The 18,546-nt window shown below is 41.0% G+C and overlaps 4 protein-coding genes across 8 annotated transcripts in view; 1 reads left to right on the forward strand and 3 right to left on the reverse strand.

Moving 5' to 3' along the window:
- LOC103466183 (tripartite motif-containing protein 16-like) overlaps positions 1-701 on the reverse strand; it is a 4,263-nt gene extending 3,562 nt beyond the window's left edge. The window contains exon 1 of one of the 2 annotated variants that reach the window (XM_008411603.1): positions 618-701. The gene's annotated coding sequence lies outside the window, so the exon portion shown is untranslated. Of the gene's footprint in view, positions 1-581 lie in introns of both variants that reach the window. The other variant, XM_008411604.2, reaches the window with a different exon arrangement.
- Positions 598-2,523, forward strand: tmem17 (transmembrane protein 17). Its single transcript, XM_008411602.2, has 5 exons — positions 598-786; positions 985-1,088; positions 1,446-1,559; positions 1,998-2,141; positions 2,270-2,523. Exons 1-5 carry the CDS (start codon positions 672-674, stop codon positions 2,345-2,347), a joined length of 555 nt encoding a protein of 184 aa, XP_008409824.1. The 5' UTR covers positions 598-671; the 3' UTR covers positions 2,348-2,523.
- A 313-nt stretch (positions 2,524-2,836) lies between these two features.
- Positions 2,837-10,538, reverse strand: agbl2 (AGBL carboxypeptidase 2). 4 transcript variants are annotated; one of them, XM_017305314.1, is made up of 21 exons: positions 10,433-10,538; positions 9,385-9,514; positions 9,068-9,232; positions 8,868-8,972; positions 8,447-8,594; positions 8,074-8,329; positions 7,331-7,732; positions 7,087-7,229; positions 6,224-6,380; positions 5,970-6,096; positions 5,782-5,882; positions 5,286-5,398; positions 5,102-5,174; positions 4,850-4,954; positions 4,673-4,750; positions 4,525-4,590; positions 4,309-4,399; positions 4,083-4,199; positions 3,972-3,999; positions 3,685-3,881; positions 2,837-3,198 (listed from the first exon to the last, which is right to left on the reverse strand). In XM_017305314.1, exons 1-21 carry the CDS (start codon positions 10,442-10,444, stop codon positions 3,119-3,121), a joined length of 2,694 nt encoding a protein of 897 aa, XP_017160803.1. In that variant the 5' UTR covers positions 10,445-10,538; the 3' UTR covers positions 2,837-3,118. The 4 variants fall into 4 exon arrangements, with proteins under 4 accessions (XP_017160803.1, XP_008409829.1, XP_008409828.1 ...); XM_008411607.1 differs by having other exon boundaries at positions 9,068-9,235; XM_008411606.1 differs by having other exon boundaries at positions 4,525-4,587; positions 9,068-9,235; positions 9,373-9,514.
- A 446-nt stretch (positions 10,539-10,984) lies between these two features.
- fnbp4 (formin binding protein 4) lies at positions 10,985-18,464 on the reverse strand. The gene is made up of 17 exons (XM_008411609.2): positions 18,242-18,464; positions 17,727-17,798; positions 17,194-17,318; positions 16,824-16,998; positions 16,448-16,595; positions 16,258-16,357; positions 15,834-16,178; positions 15,327-15,519; positions 15,110-15,225; positions 14,927-15,031; positions 14,595-14,728; positions 13,458-13,618; positions 12,707-12,987; positions 12,506-12,620; positions 12,138-12,331; positions 11,589-11,746; positions 10,985-11,491 (listed from the first exon to the last, which is right to left on the reverse strand). Exons 1-17 carry the CDS (start codon positions 18,363-18,365, stop codon positions 11,401-11,403), a joined length of 2,637 nt encoding a protein of 878 aa, XP_008409831.1. The 5' UTR covers positions 18,366-18,464; the 3' UTR covers positions 10,985-11,400.
- Positions 18,465-18,546: the final 82 nt, after the last annotated feature.

An 18,546-nucleotide genomic window follows, 5' to 3' on the forward strand; every position in this document is an offset into this window, starting at 1 on the left:
AGAGAGAGAGAGAGAGAGAGAGAGAGAGAGAGAGAGAGAGAGAGAGAGAGAGAGAGAGAGGCACACTGCACTAAATAATGTCCACTGTCTCTAATACCAAAACTATATAAAAAAAAAAAAATTTAAATTTAAAAAATTAAGTGACTCAAATTTATTATTATTTTTTACAAACATCAAGTTACGTTAAACAATAGTCATAGAATGTGACAGGGTTGGTTAAGGTGAGATTGGAGTTAGTCACAGAATTTATAATTAACATATTCATTGCAATAGCCCATACCAATACATTTTCTATGGGAAAATGTACCAAAACTTGCTTGGCCATTTTTGCTAGCTGTCTATTTAGGAGGCTCGTATCCCAGAAGAAGCTTCTTTTAATGTTTTTAATGTACTGCTCTACTTTGTAAAGTAAACCTGTCCCTTGTGCAGCAAAGCTCCCACAAAATATGATCCATGAATTTCACAGAGGAAATTGTAAGCTTTGATTTTCCCTCATAATTCAAGAGCTGTCAGTAGGGCTAAACAAGTAAACAACAAACAAAATATAGTTTAATCAAACCACAGAGCGTGTTCCAGGTTACCATGGAAACAGCGACGGCTTCCATCGCTCTGTTTACCAGGAAGAGGCGGAGTGTGTTCCTTTCTCTAGTTCTGTTGCTTTTAGGCAGAAGATGGAGCTGCCGGAGACCATCAGAAAGCGCTTAGATGACTTTTCTCGCAATATCTTATTTGACCAGAGTCGAATTGTGACGTTCACCGAAGAAAACGACGGATTCTTGCCTCACGGTAAACCACAAAAATAATACGACTAACTTTATAGACGAGTTAGCACATATGTTAGCATTGGTGTAGCTACAAGCCTTGCGTAGCATTATTTTCCTTATTTTGCCGATAAAGTTGATGTTAAATAAAAAAAAACAAAACAACGAGGATGTTCTGGGGTTTATCCTGGTGTTCGCTGTGCTGTTGTTTTGATCTTTCCAGAGAAACCAGTTCTGTCCAGCCTCCAGCTGCAGATGTCGCTGTATTTTAACATGTGGTTCTTCCCCTGCTGGTGGATCAGTGAAACTGTTATGCTGCATCTCAAGGTATGAAGGAGAACATTAGCTGCAAACAGTGATCAAAAAGACTCAGAAAGAGACAAACCGATTAAACTGGTGTTCGGATATACAAAGTATACATTATATAAATGGCTGCATTTAGGATGTAATTAGCCTACACGCTACATTTAAAAGAACGCAACATGTTACCAGTCCCCAGTATACCTGAAATCCCTTTGAATATTACAACTATTATGCTGCCGTTATGTTGCTAAATCAGCAGCAATCTGATCTTTTGCTAAACTATATATTATTTTGACTTAGACTTGAAGAACTTAATGGTTTCAACTAAATCACACACACAAAAAATCTTATAAATGGTTTGGCGTTTGTCGTTTCCACCAGTACCCCGCCTTGCCAGAATACTACAAGTTCATCCTTGTGACTATTCTGCTGCTGATGACTCTGATTGAGGCCATCAGACTTTATCTCGGATATGCTGGAAACCTGCAAGAAAAGGTGAGACACTTGTCATTAAAAGCCTGCTAATTGTTGTTAGGGCTGCACAGTAGAAAATCTTATGTTGGCAATAATTGGTAAATATTGCAGTGACAATATCAGGTGCAATATGCTCCCATTTTTTCTTCTGTTTCTCACTTGTGCTTCCATCAATCTGTGACATTCAAGCATTTTGGGCAGTGCCGTTTGTGTCCAGTGTGAACATTAGCTGTCGAAAAACTATCAATCTGGCTAAATAATAAAGTAAATGAAAAATGTAAGTTTAGAGCATCTTGAATATATTCATCCTATAACTATTGCACTCCAAACAGTCCTTTGCGATATAAATATTGCACACACTAATATTGCGATATATTGTGCAGCCGTGATAGTTGCTTGGATCAAAACTGGACGGTGAAATTCATAATTTTACTTTTTTTTTTTAAACATTTTTCAAAGGTTCCGGAGTTGGCAGGCTTTTGGTTGCTCACCATCCTTCTGCAGCTTCCCCTCATCCTCTTCCAGCTATTTAATGAAGGCATTCTCATCCAGCCTCTGGAGAGGGGCGTCCACATAGTGCTCATCGTATTCATTCTCATACAGGTATGGCAAAACCGAACTAACATAGACTACAATTTTATGCTAAAACACGTCGTGCTGCATATGTTTTCGTGATGTTGGCATCCAACAGTTACTGAGTGACGTGCATTTTGTTCTCCTCGCTGATCCAGGCTGCCTCCGGTTTTGCAGCGCTGCGGAACATGGTTAGACACACAGGGAGTCAGTTTCATCTCCAACAGTTTGACTGACTTCGGAGGCTCAGACATCCACGTCTGTTCTGGTGTGCAATGAGTCACAAGGATGCCTTCTTTCTGCACATTTCTCAAACACTAAGGGCGATGCTAAAAAAGGACTTAACACGCGTCAAGTGGTTGATATTTTCATATGATTTATATTTAAATAAAATATTTATTTTTGTATTTTATTCAGATCTGGTTGTATTTTTTTGTGTATTCTTGAAGGAATTAGTTCTAGGTACAAAATCCTTCTTATTTTTGTACTGGCATCACCAGTAACTTTGAAAAGCAAAAATATTTCATGAATTCAGGATTAGTTTAATATTCTGTTTCCAGGTAGGTCTTATCACTCTGTAAAAAAAATTCCATCCATCCATCCAATTTCCACGCAGTCATCTATCTATCCATCATCCATCTGCTTATCATCGGTCGTCATCATCTCATTATTCCGTGCATCAATCTGTTATTCCATCATGTTTCTGTGACAGAGAAGCAGACTGATTCTGTTTTTACGTTTTTATTCGTCCACCGTCCATCCATTCAGGCTGACTACTGTTAATATATTGATAGTAAGCTTTTAATTTAAAAAAAAAAGCTCTGGAAAAGTTACACGATGAAGAGACAGAAATATGTGGGAACATATTTATGTATTCCACAACAAATGCAAATAAAGTCTTTTACTGAGGTGATCGCAAGGAGACAGATTGAAGGGAGTTCACATAGATTACAGATTAAAGTTTTCCCTTTTGCTTCTGCCCAGGCTCAAATAAATTGTTGAATACCTCACTTTCTCTCAAGGGGTTGCCCGTGTTGCGAGACCCCTTGGGTTTGATCCATGAGAGGTGTAAACGAAGATGTATCCACTGGAAATTAGAGTATATTGAAGGAGATGTTAGCTAAGAGGTATAGAATTATGTTTGGGTATAAAGTAATAATAACAAAACAAGGTAAAAAAATAAAAAATTGTAACTGAATTAAATACAGTGCCAGACATATTTATTGGGAGCTCTGGTAAAAAATGTTTAGCATAATTTCCCACTGCAAAACTCAAAAGGTTTTCAAACTTTAAATTGGGAACAATCATTCAACGGGGAAAATTTTTACTTTTTATAAATAATTGATTTTACATAAGTTATTTCAGCTTTTGCTAAGTGTTACTMCTGTCCCACTTTATGTTTTATATAACATACCAACTTCGTTGCAATTGGGGTTGTAAAAACAATTATTTTTTAATATGGGATTTTGCCCTCGTAAAGAAATGTGGCTTAAAAGGTTTTTACTTGTCTCTACCAGAGGTACTAATAAATTTGACCGGTACTACAAAGAAAAAAAAATATGTTGGGACGAACCTTCAGATGAATGCTTTTGGGTCCCTTTTCTATGGCGGGCTCTGGTTATTTCTGTGACCGATGCAGAGAAACTCTTAGATGGAAAATTACCAGAGATCCACTGTACATGTTTGTCTTTGAAAAATTGGCAATTCCTGGATGCGGAAGCGGATGGAGGAATGGGCGGAACAATTCTGACAAACCCAGATTGGGGAAACCTGCCAAAGAGGAGACACACAAACCAATAAAAACGAACACATTCAACATCCTGTGCTGTTTGAAAACATAACTCCTCTGTATGGCTTTACCTGCATGGAGCTACAAAGACAGTTGACCCTAAAAGAGCACATAACCAATTTACTGCCAAATGACTGCAACTGAAAAGCGTGACATTAAACATCCACACATGCCTCTGCTACCTTGTTGAGAAGACAAATGTGGCGTACAGCGCGGGGGCTGCATGAGAACAGGATGTGGCGCAGGGTCCTTCAGGGAGAGAGGGGGGCGGCTGTATCTATTGCTACCCGCTTCATCACCTGCGAAGCGAGGAAGATGTACGAATCCTTAACCACAGAGAACCTTTTCAGACTCCTGAAACATTCTAAAAGACCAGTTTCGTCTGGAGTCTATAAGAAGTAGCAGTACCTAATGGAGGTGCCATGTACGCCGTGGTTTCATACAGATGCTTCAATTTGTGTTGCATGCATGAGATGCAGTCATTGTCCTGACTGTCCTCCTAAAACACAATGTATCCTTTGAAATAATTCAACATCGTAAAGGCGGGAGTGAGCAATAGTATCAGAAAGAATAGAAGATAATCGGGTGTCAGAGTTTGAGATCTTTGACTTGCCACACTGTTACCTGGCTGAATTCTTCAGAATGATTGGCTAGAGATGAGAGTACACATTTTCCCTTCTGGTCATTCTGCTTTACATACAAAAAGTACAGCTCTTATTTTTCAAGATTGCACACTTTAGTGATCTGGATACTCCTATCCCACAAACCTGACCTTTCCTCTCTTTTGTCCTCCAACAGGTTTCTCTTGGCTTCTTACTTCATCCACCTTTTCAGGAGAAAGACAGGACTCCTGCAAAAACAGCTTACTGATAACCCGTGAAGGAAGTTGTGAACACATTAACATGTTAAAAGAATACAGCATAATAAGCCTAAGAGTGTATTTGCTGACCTCCGGAATCTTTGTCAGTGACCTACTCCTCGCACTGCTTGGCTGGAGTCGGTCTCTTTCCTTACGAGTTTTAAATTTTTTCTTTTTCTTCTTAAAATGAGTTTTCTGAAAGGGAGAGAGAGTGAGAGAGTAGAGGTGCATGTGCGAGAAATTGATCAAATATGATTCAAACCAAACTTTAATGCCTGTGTGCTCTTGCTTGGCGATTTAAAAATAGACTTCAGTTCAAATAAATTGAATTTGTTAGGATACCTCTAGAATTCTGTGCTGGTGCAGTAAATGAACTGGAAGTCCGTCTGAATCTGAACTATTGGAGCCACTCGTGCTGAGAAAGCAATGAAAAAAAACACAAAAAAACAAGCTAAATGAGAGCACAATTCACGTTTACTAAACCCTTTCCCCGAATGTTGGCTGCAGTTTAACATAGTAAAATTACCTGGTTTCCAGGTCAGACATTGAAAAGCTACCATCAGTTTCCAGATTCTTGCTCATTTTCTTCCTGTCCTCCTTTTTCAATAAGGTTGATGCCTCTACTAAACAGTGAGCCACCTGAAGTAAGAATGAACAGGGGAAAAAAAAACAAAACTATCCGTTGGTCATTTCCAGTGCCCTTCAGAAGTAAACATATCCATTCAACTTTACCAGATTTGGCCTCGATCAGACCCCAAACTTCATCTATGCACTGGGATTTTATGTTATGCACAAACACAAAGCAACCCATATCTAGTTCAGGTTTCCAAAAGGTTTTCACACACAAAAAATAGAAAAAGTTTGAAGTACCAACAGAACTCATTGACAATATGGTTGTAATATGAACAATGTTTAAGAGTTTAAGGGATGTATACACCTTTACAAGGCGCAGTTTAAAATTCACATTAGTACATTAGTACTTCGTGTTTCTACATGAAAGTGTATTCTGCTTCATTTCTTGCCTTTGTTTGATCAGGGTCGCAGAAGTCCAGCAGGGTGTCACAGAAGTAAAAGCCCATCGACTTCAAATCTCCAGTAGTAAAGTGGGTCCCTTTTCTGTCATCTAAAGCAACAGCAGAAAATACTGCAGCACCTTGTGTGACATGCACATCTATGAATGCATGAAAACATACAGGAAGCCCGTACTTACCCAGAGTGGATCCTCCGAAGGTGGCCTCCAGGGTGAAGCTGTTCTTGATGCCCAGTCTCCACATGACGATCCGCCCTGTTCCCTCCTTGCTCTTCTGCACCTTGAACCTACAGCTCTTGTAGGAGAACTGAGAGAATGATTTAGGTGTTGATGCTGAACACACTTTCCTCAGACGAATCACAAATACGGAGAAATATGTTTGCAGTGTTTAAAGCTTTATCTCCTAAGACTCTGCAAAACATTCACTACGTTACCTTATTGCTTGCATTCTTGCTCATCATTAGCGGAAAGACCCTCTCTTGAAACTTGTACAGCTTGCTGTGGCTGTCACATCCATACATGAACACATTGTTTTTGCGGTTGTGGCCGTGAAAATCACAGTAAAGAACCACTTCTGTTTCAGCCATAAGTCTACAGAGAGAGAACAGTAAAGCAGGAACGGTTTGGAAGAAATTCATAATGGATTGGGCTCGAATGTGTAAGAGCAGCACCATAAAATTCACGCTGGCCTGAAGACCTACTTGCAAGCTCTGGTAGAGTTTAATCATGTCTTCTGTGTTGTGTTGAAATGTGTGGAAAAGCTTAAATATATTTCCCCTCGTTTCAGAAAGTAGAAATCATTGTATACAGTCGTATTAAATTAATTAGAATGGGTCTTGGGTCTTGCTTGTCAGATTAAAAATACTTGTTGAAAACAACTTTTAAGCAGATTTTAAACATATTTATCATTACGCCCACATTTTTGTTTTTACATATCTTTTTTCTATTGTTGTGACATAGTATTCAAATTTTATGTCACGTTTTCAGTAGCTGCTAGTGGTTTCCAAACATCCATCTGTGTGTAATTATTTTATATAAAGTGCTTCATTTAATGTTATCGTTCTTAAAATAAATGGGTTTTTCAATAATATTCTATTTTATTAAATGGGTCTGTAGATTAATTTCATTTGGAGTGGACTAATTAAATCCTTCATTTCTTGTCATGTAAATGATTACGGCTCAGGAAAACACAAAATTTAGTTTCTTGGAAAATTACAATATCCACTTGTGATTAATAAAAGAAGGATATTCTAAACATATTTCCCCCAATGCATTTAATAGTTGGTTGCCTTATTACCTTTCGACCATGTTCCTGGTGTGCCAAACACATGGAAAAGAATCCTTCAGCAGCGTTTTATAGTTTCTGTTGAGGTCTCTGCCTGCCAGTGAGCACCTGTAGTTTCCCACCACAACACCATCTGGGTTCAACATTGGTACAACCTGCAATTAAAACGAAACATTAAAAAAAAAAATTATGACAGAGAAGTTTCAAAGCATTTTAGTAATAACTGGATTACAGCTGACAAAAATAAACTGCGCACCTTGAAAACAAAGTTATCCCTGAGAACCTGAGCGTCATCTGAGTCTCCGAGCAGAAAGTCTAAAAATCCCTCCATCATCCAGGATCCGTTGGTTTCCCCTGGATGGACTCGCGCTGTCACCACCACAGCCTTCTTGTTTCTCACCTCGACCGGGCTGCTCCCTCTGGATGTGATGGTAATAACATAGACGGCGTTCCCTGCGAGACTTTGGCACAGCGTCCGCACTTCGCAGTACGACGCTACTGCTGGATTGGAGATTATCTGCTTCAGGTAGGACTGCAGCCGTGAATACGTGTAGGGGTAGCAGTGGGCCAGGTAGCACGTGTCTGAGTCATATTGGAACCGGACAGTCCAGGTGAGCGAGTAGAGGCGGTCGCCGGTGTCATTGTTCTCGTTTGGATCCTGCCCAGACACATCATTAAAGTCCATTGACATTGGTACATAAGATCTGTCCAGATTAGAGCTGTAAAACCTGCATTGCTTGTGGAAAATACCATCATTTGTTGAGATTTATAAGTTTTACATAAACATGTGGCAATTCTAGAATGAAGGTTAATAAAAAAATTTTTTAAAAACACATACTTTGCAGCCTATTCACACATCCCAAAGAAAAAGTAAACCTTGCACAAAACATCAAAAATAACTTCATCTAGGTTCAGTAAATACGTGCTATTTTTTTGTTGCCATGTAATGTAACAGAATTTGCAAACATTAAGTGGACTGAAAGCGGATCCTGATGCTACCTCGCTGCAGTTCTGGTAGTATCTGATGTTGGACCCTACTCGATGCCAGCCAACTCCATTTTTCTCCGCCGCCGTCTCGGAGTACAGGAGCGGCCTCATGCCGAGGGAATACAGGCTGCTCGCCTTCATCAGGTTGGTTATGGTGAAGCGGTAAATCATTTTAGCCTTCATGTTCCTCACCCTGAAGTAAAACCACTGCGTGTGCTTCTCAGTGTACATGTCTGTACGCAGCGTGAGCTCATAGTCGAAGGCGCCCCTAGTACACACACAAGCAAGAAAAACAAGAATACAGAGTTCAGTTGTTGTCACATTGATGCAAACTTTCAGGGGTAAAAAGACAAAAACAAAATGAGCCAAGAGCGAAGAGACTCACACTTGGACGGCCTTCTGAAGGTTGCCACTTTCGAAGCGCGATTCAAATTCAAGACTAATATCTGGGGGTGTGACAAGAAACTTGGCACAACTGGTGGAGCCCCTGCTTCCTCCAACACGAGAGCAGGTGAAATATAAATGCTTTGCGGCTTAAATAATGAAGAAAGATATGACAAGAAGAAACACAGAATTAAAAACGATGGTGTTCTGTAAACTAAACTGATAATGTGACAATGTAAAGCCCTTTGAGGAAGCACTTTTCTTTCCAAAATGATTTAAAGCCATCATAATCACTGAAAAACCTTCCTAMTTTTTCTGTCGTGAAAATTGTTACGTGTGATTTAATAGAGTGTGTGTGTAACTGTCAGATAATATGTYCTTAGGCGCCATGATGACTGTAAAAAAAACAAACCCATAGTTACCAAAGTCCGAGCAGTACACGACATTCCCTGGCCCATCAGCAGCTGGAAGGAGGGACTCCCTGTGTGCGGGCTTATAAAAGGGCTCTGGCTCTGGTGGCTCCCATTCTAAAAAAAAACAAACAAAAAAAACAATCCCTCTCTGAGTAATTATAGGTCTCCATCTAACCAGGTTGTAAAAGTCAAACAGCGAGAAATGTTACCTATGTGCTGGATGCTGTCGCTGATGACTTCACACTCTACTGGCCATCGGGGGCGAGGGAAGTTAACCAGATCAGACGGTGGCCTTAGAAGGAAAACCGGCTGACCACCATGGAAGTTTAAGAGCAGCTGCGTTGTCCTTAGAGTCTGACTCAGATTCATGCATACTGCTGAAAGATGAGTCGCATCTAATAACCTGTAATCTTGGTCAAAGTGATGCAACACATTCTTCTAGCTTCACCCAGTGACTTTATTAATTCCACACATCCATGAGTTATTAAATGTTAGTTACAAATAGTACACACACAAGGTTGCTTACACTGCCTCCTCTCCGCTAATTCGTCCTCAGTTTCCTCTGAGTTGGATTCGTCAGGACCCAACGTCTTGCAGGTTTTCCATAAACTCCTGATGACGGCGCCTGCGGCGGCTGGTGTTCTCTTTGTCTGAGACTGTAAATAAAATCTCCATTAAATTTATTGAATTCAGCAAGATTTTACGAAAGGAATTATACGACCAGCGTGTGCAACATTTGCCGCTTTCATCTTCATAAACTACTTATGTCCAAAGTGACTGTCACGAGGTAACACTGCCACCTGCTGACAGTTTGGGTTACTTTTCTTGGTAGTCTGGTTAATAAAAGGACCCTTTTTTTTAAATGTGCAGTCTAGTCTCCTCCAATAAATTATTTGTCCACCAGATGTTTTAGTGTTTGCCAATACATCCTGCGAAGGTAAAAAAGGTTTGTCCCCCAACAGCCCTCCAATTTTCACTGGCACTTTGTGTCAGTCTATCGCGTAGAAATCTCACTACATCATCAGTTTGAGGTATGAATTGAAATGTGAAAAAGTAGGGGGAAAGAACACTGCACTTGTAACTTGTTTTCGTAGACGCAGCTTCGTGTTTGGTGGACAATTACAAAATCACTGTCAATGATAAATAGCATATTAAGCTACTGTAAGACACAATAGGGTTGCTTATTTCCTTCTTTCTGTATTATTGCTGCCCTGCGACAGACTGGCGACCTGTCCAGGGTGAACCCGCCTCTCAACGTTAGCGGGAGATGGGCACCAGCAACCCTCCCGACCCCTTTAGGGACAAGGGAGTAAAAGAAAATGGATGTATTATAGCTGTAATTTGGGAAACTAGTTAAAACACTCGACCACAAATATTTTAGAAAGAATAACATAAAACTTTCCTCATGCCTCCATGTTTCAACGAATATCCATCTTTACGTAACCCAATCGGTACAATTACCTTAAGGAAATCACGGTTATTTCCCACCGGTTGTTCCATAATGCTAACATTTTGTTAGATTATGCCAAGAAAACTAAGCAAAATTTGACTTTCACAATCTCGTAGCAACTTACCTCGGTAGGCATATTTTCCTTTAAGTGCTCCGTGGGACTGAAAACACCCAGAAAATTATTCTCGACGTTGCTAGGCAACAAAATAGCACAACACCGTGTTCTCCATGGATACGTACGGTCAAACCTTACCAATGTCGCGAAGTACAAGCCATAAGTACACTAGTTTGATACCAAAATAAAATGTATACAAAAGTTATCCCTCGGTGTATCCTGCAGCAAAAACATTGTTTTTTTTTCTTTTTTACTTTGTTTGTTCTTTAACTTCATTACATAAGTAAACCTATTTCTTTAATTACTTTTGCAATTAACTTATTAGGAATTTTCTCAACTCCATACTTACAGGTAAAAGAACCTTTTTTACCTGTTTTTCTTACAGGTAAAAGAAAAACATTGCACATGCTACCGTCTCTTAAAAAAGGCAATGCATTGAGAAAATAAAATAAACATTCTGTTTAGCCCATTATCAGTCTTTCCTCTAAACTTTTGGCATTTTCTGTTCGCATTAATTATAATAAAAGGCTAGATTTAAAGAAAAATAAATAAACAGCAACAGATTTGAAAAAAAAAAAAAATTTAATAACTTTTTACAAAATTTACAAGACCAGGGACAATCCCTCCCCATCTCACAAATTTGGCCCATTCCTTCCTTCCTCATGTAAAAACACACTTTAAAATAGACAATTCTTCCAAACAAACTGGTGGACATCTGAGCTATAAAAAGGAGAACCTATTACCTCAGCACGTTTGGCACATTTACAGATCTCGTACAAAAACAGGACATTCAAACCCCCTTGATGAGAATGGCCTGCCATATAAGGGCTTCAAAATGTCTCATATGAACATAGGACAGCTAAGAAACTCCACTGATAGTAAAACAAATCTGCATCTCTTCAGAGGGATGTTCTTATGGTGTAGGTAGGAGCGGCTTTACAAACGCGGCCTGGGCAGCGTGTGGGAATCGGCAGGTGTTACGTGCTGTTCATCAACTTCCTTTTCTTCAACCTGTCCCGCCAGTCCTCTGGTAGTGCCTCAAAGTTGGCGTTTTTCGAAGCTTTTCCCCTTGAAAAATCAAGAAAATCAAGCATTAAAACAACCACCTAGAGAAGAAAAACAATTTGAAAAGCACCGATTCAAGCTCATGGTAACACAGACGTACGTCACGAACTGCTGTTGTTTCCACTCCTCAATGCTCTTCTTGTTGAGCAGATCTCTGTCTTCGTCACTGGAGCTGCTCTTCTCTTCCTCATCCAACTCTTTTTGGATGCTCTGCCACTTTTTCACCAGCGAAGGCATCTTTGTCTTGCTTTTCTTTGGCTACAGAAACAAATAAGTGAAAAATGGAAAAGTCAGGATAACGGGTAGAAAACAAAATAAAGTGACAAGTCGACGAGATGGAGTCAAAATGACAATTTGCCAAAGAAGGACAGATGGATCAGAGGACGACAGGATGGACAAATTATGGTAAAATGAGCAAAACGTATATAGAAAAGGCCAAACAAACATTTAGATGAATGGATTAGCTTGTGAGTGAATGAATGGCCTGATAAATGAATGGATGGATAAACAGTGAAACAATCAGATGAATAATCAATATATGCATAGATTAACAAACAGATGGATGAATGAAAGCCCTTAGATGAAGATGCAGGTTTTTAATTTGATACATAGCCTGATCCATTTCTCCTCCCTTCCCCCAAACACCAACCTTATCCTTTTTTGTTTTCTTGGTCTTGTCTGCAGCTAAAGGTTTGGCTGCAGCAGGTTCAAAAGGTGGCTGGGAGGGAGGCAGCGGCGGCTGAGGAGGTAGCACTGGTACAGGTGGGGCTGGAGGTTCGCAGGGGATCAGAGGGGCAGCCACAGCCGGAATACCCCAGTAGGCTGCTGCTGGCATTAGAGGTGCTGCAGAAAATGAAAAATCTCAGGTCTCGGCTGAATAAAGACGAATGGTACTCAGAGATTTTTGCTTAATCGTTTGAAATGATTGCACTAATCGGGAATTACATTAAAATTTTAAAAAGTTTGGGGGGGGGGGGGGGGAGGAGAAATACCGTGGAGGATTTTTACTGTGTTTACCTGCAGGAACAGGAGCCTGAGTGTAAAGAATGGGACTGCTGCCAATGGTAACAGTTTTACTCCCCTGACCAGCTTTCCGTTTCAGTCCCTTTCCAAAAGGAGCCGACTCTATGATCTGTATCAAGAAAAAAAGACCAGGTTATTTAGTTATCAGATGTAAACTAGCTTATAAAAAAATATATTAAGTGATTGCTCCTTCACCTTCATGTTGACAGAGCCACACCTCCCGCTGCCGTCCTCCTCCGTTCCAGGAGCAGGCGGCTCCTCTTCGTTGTCGTCGTCCACATCCATCTCAACCTCCATGATCTCTCCATCGCTGTCGGGGGGCGGGGGAGGTGGTGGGGGTGACTCTGGAGGGAGGGGAGGGGGAGGAGGGTCGTTGGAGGGTGGAGGAGGGCTGTTGGGAAGGGGTGGCTGGGACGGGGACCAGAAGGAGGACGAACTGGGCTGAGGAGGCGGAGGTGGAGCAGCAGACGAGAATTCTGTTGAAAAGTGAGAAGGAAAACAAACAGAAGTCAGGTGGAGACGTCATAGTTGTCGTTTAAAGCAACGTCTTTAAACGACAACAAAGGCAAAGATAAACTTTGATGTCCATTTGACTTTCATGCAGAACAATTTAAAAGGATTTAAATTATTTATTGGCATCTTTTAATGCATTTCTAATATTTTTAATATATATAAAAAAAAAGACTTGAGTGGTTAAATGAAAAATCCTCAGAGTGAGCCAACCTTTGATCCGATTAATCGTCACAATGATTATTAATTGTTGTTAGTTGCAGCGCTAATATGTCAGCGTTGTACAGTGCTGTTATTTAAATAACATTAACAGAACCTTTAGGTTTTCCTAATTTAAAAAAAGTTAAAAACATTTTATATGTTCCATAATAAAATTACTTGCATAACGAATACAAACACAGAACTCTACAGGTTTAGATGCTTTGCCAACGCTGACCTGTAGCCCCACCAGCTGGTCCAGATGTTTTTGTCTCTTCTTGGCTCAGATTCTGTGTACTTGGAGAGTCCACTGGGTCCTCCGTCTTGTCCTCCTCCGTTGGAAACTCCCACTGGGAGGCACCAGTCCGGTCCCTCACATAGAAATACCGCCTGTGCTCTCTAAAGAATGGAACAACAGACATAGAAAACGACCGTCTCAACCGCTGTCCTTGAAACTGGCAGAGCGGCATGATCACCCTGTGACGGTGGGGCAAGGAAGTAGGCAAAATGGCAACAACAGGGGAGCAGGAATGTTTGTAATGGACAGCAATGGTTGCCGTCCAGGAGAAGGGCCCAATTGTGGTGTCGATATGGGTGTGGATAGAGGACCCACCTTGCTTTAAAGAATAAATAATGTAAAACAAATCATCTCTAGGTCCCGAAAGTAGCTTTCAGCAGCTCACATCATGGTTGTCACATTTGCTCTGTTTTAGACAACCATTCCCTCCCAGATTCAGGAACAAACCAGGGAGGAAACACCGTTATCATGTTCAGCCATCACACGTCAGGAAATAACAAATCACACAATCCATTCATTTTACATTAAAAATAACAAACAAACAAACATTAAAAAAAAAAGATTCAAAATAATATATGAAAAACAGGAAGACAGATAAAATAGAGTTGGTCTGACCTTCTGGATTCCCGTCATTGCTCCATCTTCACACTTTGATGCATGACACTTGTCGCTCCCCCGGGTCTCACTCTGTCTGCTTTGCATCATGGGAGTCGTAGTCCTGTAAAGTGCAAAGCTCTCCCACGAAACCCCCTAACATACACCCCCTCCCAAATGTTTCACCGAATGAACCCAGAATCGGGCTGAGCAGTCAGTAACAGGGACATGGAGTCCTCTCTGTGGGAGCTCCAGTTAACAGGAAGCAGGCTGGCTCAGAGCGGATGCTCCCTTAAGGTTTGTACCACAGAAACCTGAAGTCTATTTCTGGTAATCCACTCGGACAGGTTAAGTTTCTCCCCCAAGTCATGTTACAAAGGCTGCAACCTCGGCATAGAGCGGGGGACTGAGGGCCTGCTGTGACAGCGTAAGATTTCTGGGGGACGAGGGAGGTTATAGATGTGAAAGGTAAGGAGCGCGTACCTGTCCCAGTGGCAGGACCAGCCTTTAGGGGTGGCGTTAAGTTCATAATATTTTATGTGTTCAGCAGCTTCCTGCAGCTTGCGTCGAAGATAGGCCCCGTTCAGAGCACCTTCCCTCCAATCAGCAATCCGTGTCTAAAAAAAGAAGCGCCACGGGGAAGATGAGAAAGAAGTAATTGCAGTAGGCTTCCATAGAGGCACGTCCAGTGATGGATTATTATGAGGAGTTCAAATATTAAAATCTGATACAGGCTTGTGCAAAATTAATGACAGAACGTGCTAAATATTTCAGAGGTCACAGCTGAGAGCCGGAACATGGAGCCAATCTCTCACCTCGGTTTGCAGCAGGAGCAGGTGAAAGTTTGAGATGGTCTTTTTGTTTATCCCCAGGAACTCCATCTTGCTAGTTAGGGTATTTGCTAGCTCTCCAATCTGAAACTGCATATTTAGCATTAATACATGCTGAGATGCACCAAAGTTATATTTATGTGACAGTAAAGAGAATGTTAAATTCACCTTTAGCTCAGGGGTCTCTACCTCGTCCTTGTTGGGAAGTTTTGAAACCCCCGTCTCCTCTGAATTGTCCGTTTCCTTTACTTCTCCTTCTACGACACTTTCGGTTTTAGGCAGAGCTAAAAAGCACATGCGAACAAATGTTCCCAGTGAGATTTTCAAGATCCTAATTAAAATACACCGAGGTGCTGCTATGTCAGAATAAAAGATTTAAACTCACTCGTCTCTGCGTTGTCCAGGAAGTCTGAGCCTCTGCTGTTAGAATCGGGGCTGGCAACACTTGGAAAGACGGCCTTCCAGCGGTTCTTCTTCAGCAGAGCCCCACGTGATCCTGCAGCATCTTGGCTGGTCTCTGACATCGGACTGGAGCCACCTGCGCTCCCGTCGCCCTCTTCGAGTGCCCGAAGCTCTGCCTAAAAACGGGTAACAACGGCGAGTTACGTTAAGCGAACCATTGGTTGCAGGCCTGGTTTAAAAATCACAAGGCATTCATGAAAGATTTACACCTTTGTTGTAAAGACAGGAGAGAAACAAACTGCAAGAAAATGTTTTAAAAAGTAATGCAAAACTATCAATTGAATTTATCATATTTTTTAGACTTTTTCCTAGGTTAAATATTCAGTAGAAGCACCACGGCTGGTGTAGTGTCTGCTGCTTCTTAATGCAAGAAGTCTGGCGGTGAAAATAAAGACAGCTTTAAACTCACAATAATATCTGGAAAACTCACTTTTTTCCTTTCTAGAGCCAGTTCCAGTTCGACCGTGTCCTCCTCTGCCTCTTCTTCGGCATCCGATTGGTCTCCTGACAACTTCTTAATAGGAACATCTTTCTGCACTGTAAGGTTTGGGTCAGATTCCAGAAAGGGTATAGAGGGAGATCCTACAGGCTTAGAAGCTTCTCCATCAGAATCCAAACTGTTCTCAGTCTCATCTGATCCCTTCAGCAGCTTTTTCCTCCATTTTTCCTCTGCTTCTTTCACCTCTGAAGGAATCAGCGGACCAAGGAGAGAGGCAGCCACTCCCTGACGCTCCTCCTCTTCACTTGTCAGAGCTACAACACTCTCTACAATCTCCTGCTGGCATCAAACGCAGACATTATAGTTACAAATTTTGAAGGATTACTATAAAACTGACAATATAAATGACACTCGCCTTCGCTTTTGTCTCTTTTGAAGCAGATGAAGCTGCTGCAGCAGCATTTTCTTCTGCGTAATAACCTGCACCAGCTGTGCCATTCCCATTCACACTGGTGCTACAAGGAGAAAACAAGCATTATCTTCAAAGACACCTATGCTGTTGATCACAGTAAAAAAACATAAGGCTTTTTTTTTTTTAGTTTTACCTGTTTTCATAATGTCCCAGACTTTGCACCTGATCGGCTAAATAGTGTGGCAGCTCCCAGGACACTTCATTAGTCAGAGTGTTCCAGTAGTAATAGCAGCCAGAGTTCTCATCCCAAACCTCCTGCCAGTCTCCCATCTCCACACCCACTGGAATACAAAATGATGCACATGTTGGGTTGTTTCGAAATTGTTGACAGAATAATTTATTGGTTGGGTACCAATCGGGTGTTAGCATCGCTAGATCTGGGCTACTACTGTATCTAAATGCTGCCTTTAAAGAAGAATTCATCACAAGATGGTTTCTACAAGTCGTACAATGTAGAATAACTTCCCTTTGAAAATGTATATGTTTCTATAAACTGAAAATATAGCTACCTCCGGCTAGGGAGTACTGCGTATTGTACTCAAACTCTGTCCTTTGTTGATCATGACCATCCAGCGAAGATTGCTGCTGAGCTTTAACCTCAGGTCGAGGCGGGTTGGCATTGGAAACGGAGGCAGGAGCCGCTGTGTCGTCTGCAGCTGGCTGAGTTGTGATGGCATCAATTTCCTGAAGTGGGAGAAACAGTAGAAACAGAGTTATTAAGCAATACAAAAGACATCATGCCCTTCTTATTTTTTTCCACAAATTTGTGGAACTTATCTTTAACCAGAGAACTAAAGAGAATGTCTTACTAAATTTGAAGGCTATTAAAATAAAAAACTGATTCAATCTATAGTTATGATGTCAGGTATATATACTCACAGCCATGAAATTGGCCAGGGTACTGTCGATGTCTGCTGACTGGTTGTGTTGAGAATTTGAAGCTGAACGGCTTCCACTATCTTCTTCATCGCTGTCTTCGTAGGCTCCGAGCAACGACAGACCCTCTATGTCAGAATGAAAAACAGAATATCTTACTACATGAGAAGCATATGCAAAAACTACAAGCAGACAAACGGATCATGTGCCTGAAAATTTCAGTATATATATATTTTTTTTAAATTACTCTTACAAAATTGTACATTTTATCATACAATAAGCCAACTGTCAGTTACTAGTATCAAGATATAGCATCAAATGATAACATAACATATGCTTAAACAGCAGGACCCAAAGGAAACTGGGCTTTACGGATCTGTAATTTCATCTTTTAGAACTTCTTCTCTGTCGTCGTTCAACCAGGAATGGTATTTTTGGTCTAAGAAATATAACTAAGTCTTCCATACAATCGAGGAATCAATCCCATAAACTGTCCTAATCGGCATGGTTATTCGGATTAAAATAATTAAACTCACCTGTGGCTTTTACTGTTGGCGCTTTCATGCTCGTCTGTTTAACAAATCTGTGCCCATCACCGTCTTGTTCATCTGCACCGAACAGGCAGAAAAATAGAATACAGTCAATAAACCACGTTAGTCGTTAGCAGACTGGCTAGCTAACATCTAATCATTATAACAGCATCTACAATTTAGTCTACTTTGCTCCATTTTAAAAAAACGACACCAGACTGCTGGTATTATGTTGTTTTCTTAAATCTGGGCTCTCTGAGATTGATATATCCACCAATGGCCTACCAATAAACGTGAACCAGCACAGTTAGCTTAACCGCTAACATTAGCTTAGCATGCTAGCTGTGCAAATAAATCCCTAGAATTAGACATTTTAATACAGAACGAAACATGCTATGTGACACTAGCCGTTGATTAGCAACAAAAATACAACAAGTTTGAGTACGTTCGTGTTTTAATTGACAGACTTCGTTCTTTTAGCCTTGCGTTGGGCTTCCCCGCTAACATGCTAGGAAAATTACCATCAGATCCCGACGGCGCCTCTTCTCTCTCTCCGGAATTTCCGCCGCGATGTCCAGGTGGAGAAAGTTGCAGAATCGTCCTTCGACCCACGGCTCCTCCTGCGATGCGGCTTTTCTTCCCCATTAATGTGTCTATTGAATGGGACTGCTTCTTTGGCGTCGACCGTAGAAGCTAAACGGCATCAACTCAAGGCCGACACAAAGGAAGAAGTATATCCGCTCTAGATGCATTAACGTCCGGGTCACAGAGTCACTTTTGTATAACTGCATCGGATGCTAAGCAGCCAGTGCGGCTAACAGCAGTT

The sequence above is a fragment of the Poecilia reticulata genome, linkage group LG6 (assembly GCF_000633615.1).
Source record: "Poecilia reticulata strain Guanapo linkage group LG6, Guppy_female_1.0+MT, whole genome shotgun sequence".
Taxonomy (NCBI): domain Eukaryota; kingdom Metazoa; phylum Chordata; class Actinopteri; order Cyprinodontiformes; family Poeciliidae; genus Poecilia; species Poecilia reticulata.

Excerpts from the sequence above, each read along its gene's own strand:
- tmem17 (XM_008411602.2), top strand. The coding sequence starts at position 672 with ATGGAGCTGCCGGAGACCATCAGAAAGCGCTTAGATGACTTTTCTCGC. Across the intron at positions 1,560-1,997 it reads CTGGAAACCTGCAAGAAAAG|GTTCCGGAGTTGGCAGGCTT; the intron begins GTGAGACACTTG and ends CATTTTTCAAAG. Across the intron at positions 2,142-2,269 it reads TCGTATTCATTCTCATACAG|GCTGCCTCCGGTTTTGCAGC; the intron begins GTATGGCAAAAC and ends TCGCTGATCCAG.
- fnbp4 (XM_008411609.2), bottom strand. The coding sequence starts at position 18,365 with ATGGGGAAGAAAAGCCGCATCGCAGGAGGAGCCGTGGGTCGAAGGACG. Across the intron at positions 17,799-18,241 it reads GGCGCCGTCGGGATCTGATG|ATGAACAAGACGGTGATGGG; the intron begins GTAATTTTCCTA and ends TGTTCGGTGCAG. Across the intron at positions 14,729-14,926 it reads TGCTCCTGCTGCAAACCGAG|ACACGGATTGCTGATTGGAG; the intron begins GTGAGAGATTGG and ends TTCTTTTTTTAG.
- agbl2 (XM_008411605.1), bottom strand. Across the intron at positions 8,330-8,446 it reads CTTCAGAAGGCCGTCCAAGT|GGGCGCCTTCGACTATGAGC; the intron begins GTGAGTCTCTTC and ends TGTGTGTACTAG. Across the intron at positions 6,097-6,223 it reads GCAAGAATGCAAGCAATAAG|TTCTCCTACAAGAGCTGTAG; the intron begins GTAACGTAGTGA and ends TCATTCTCTCAG.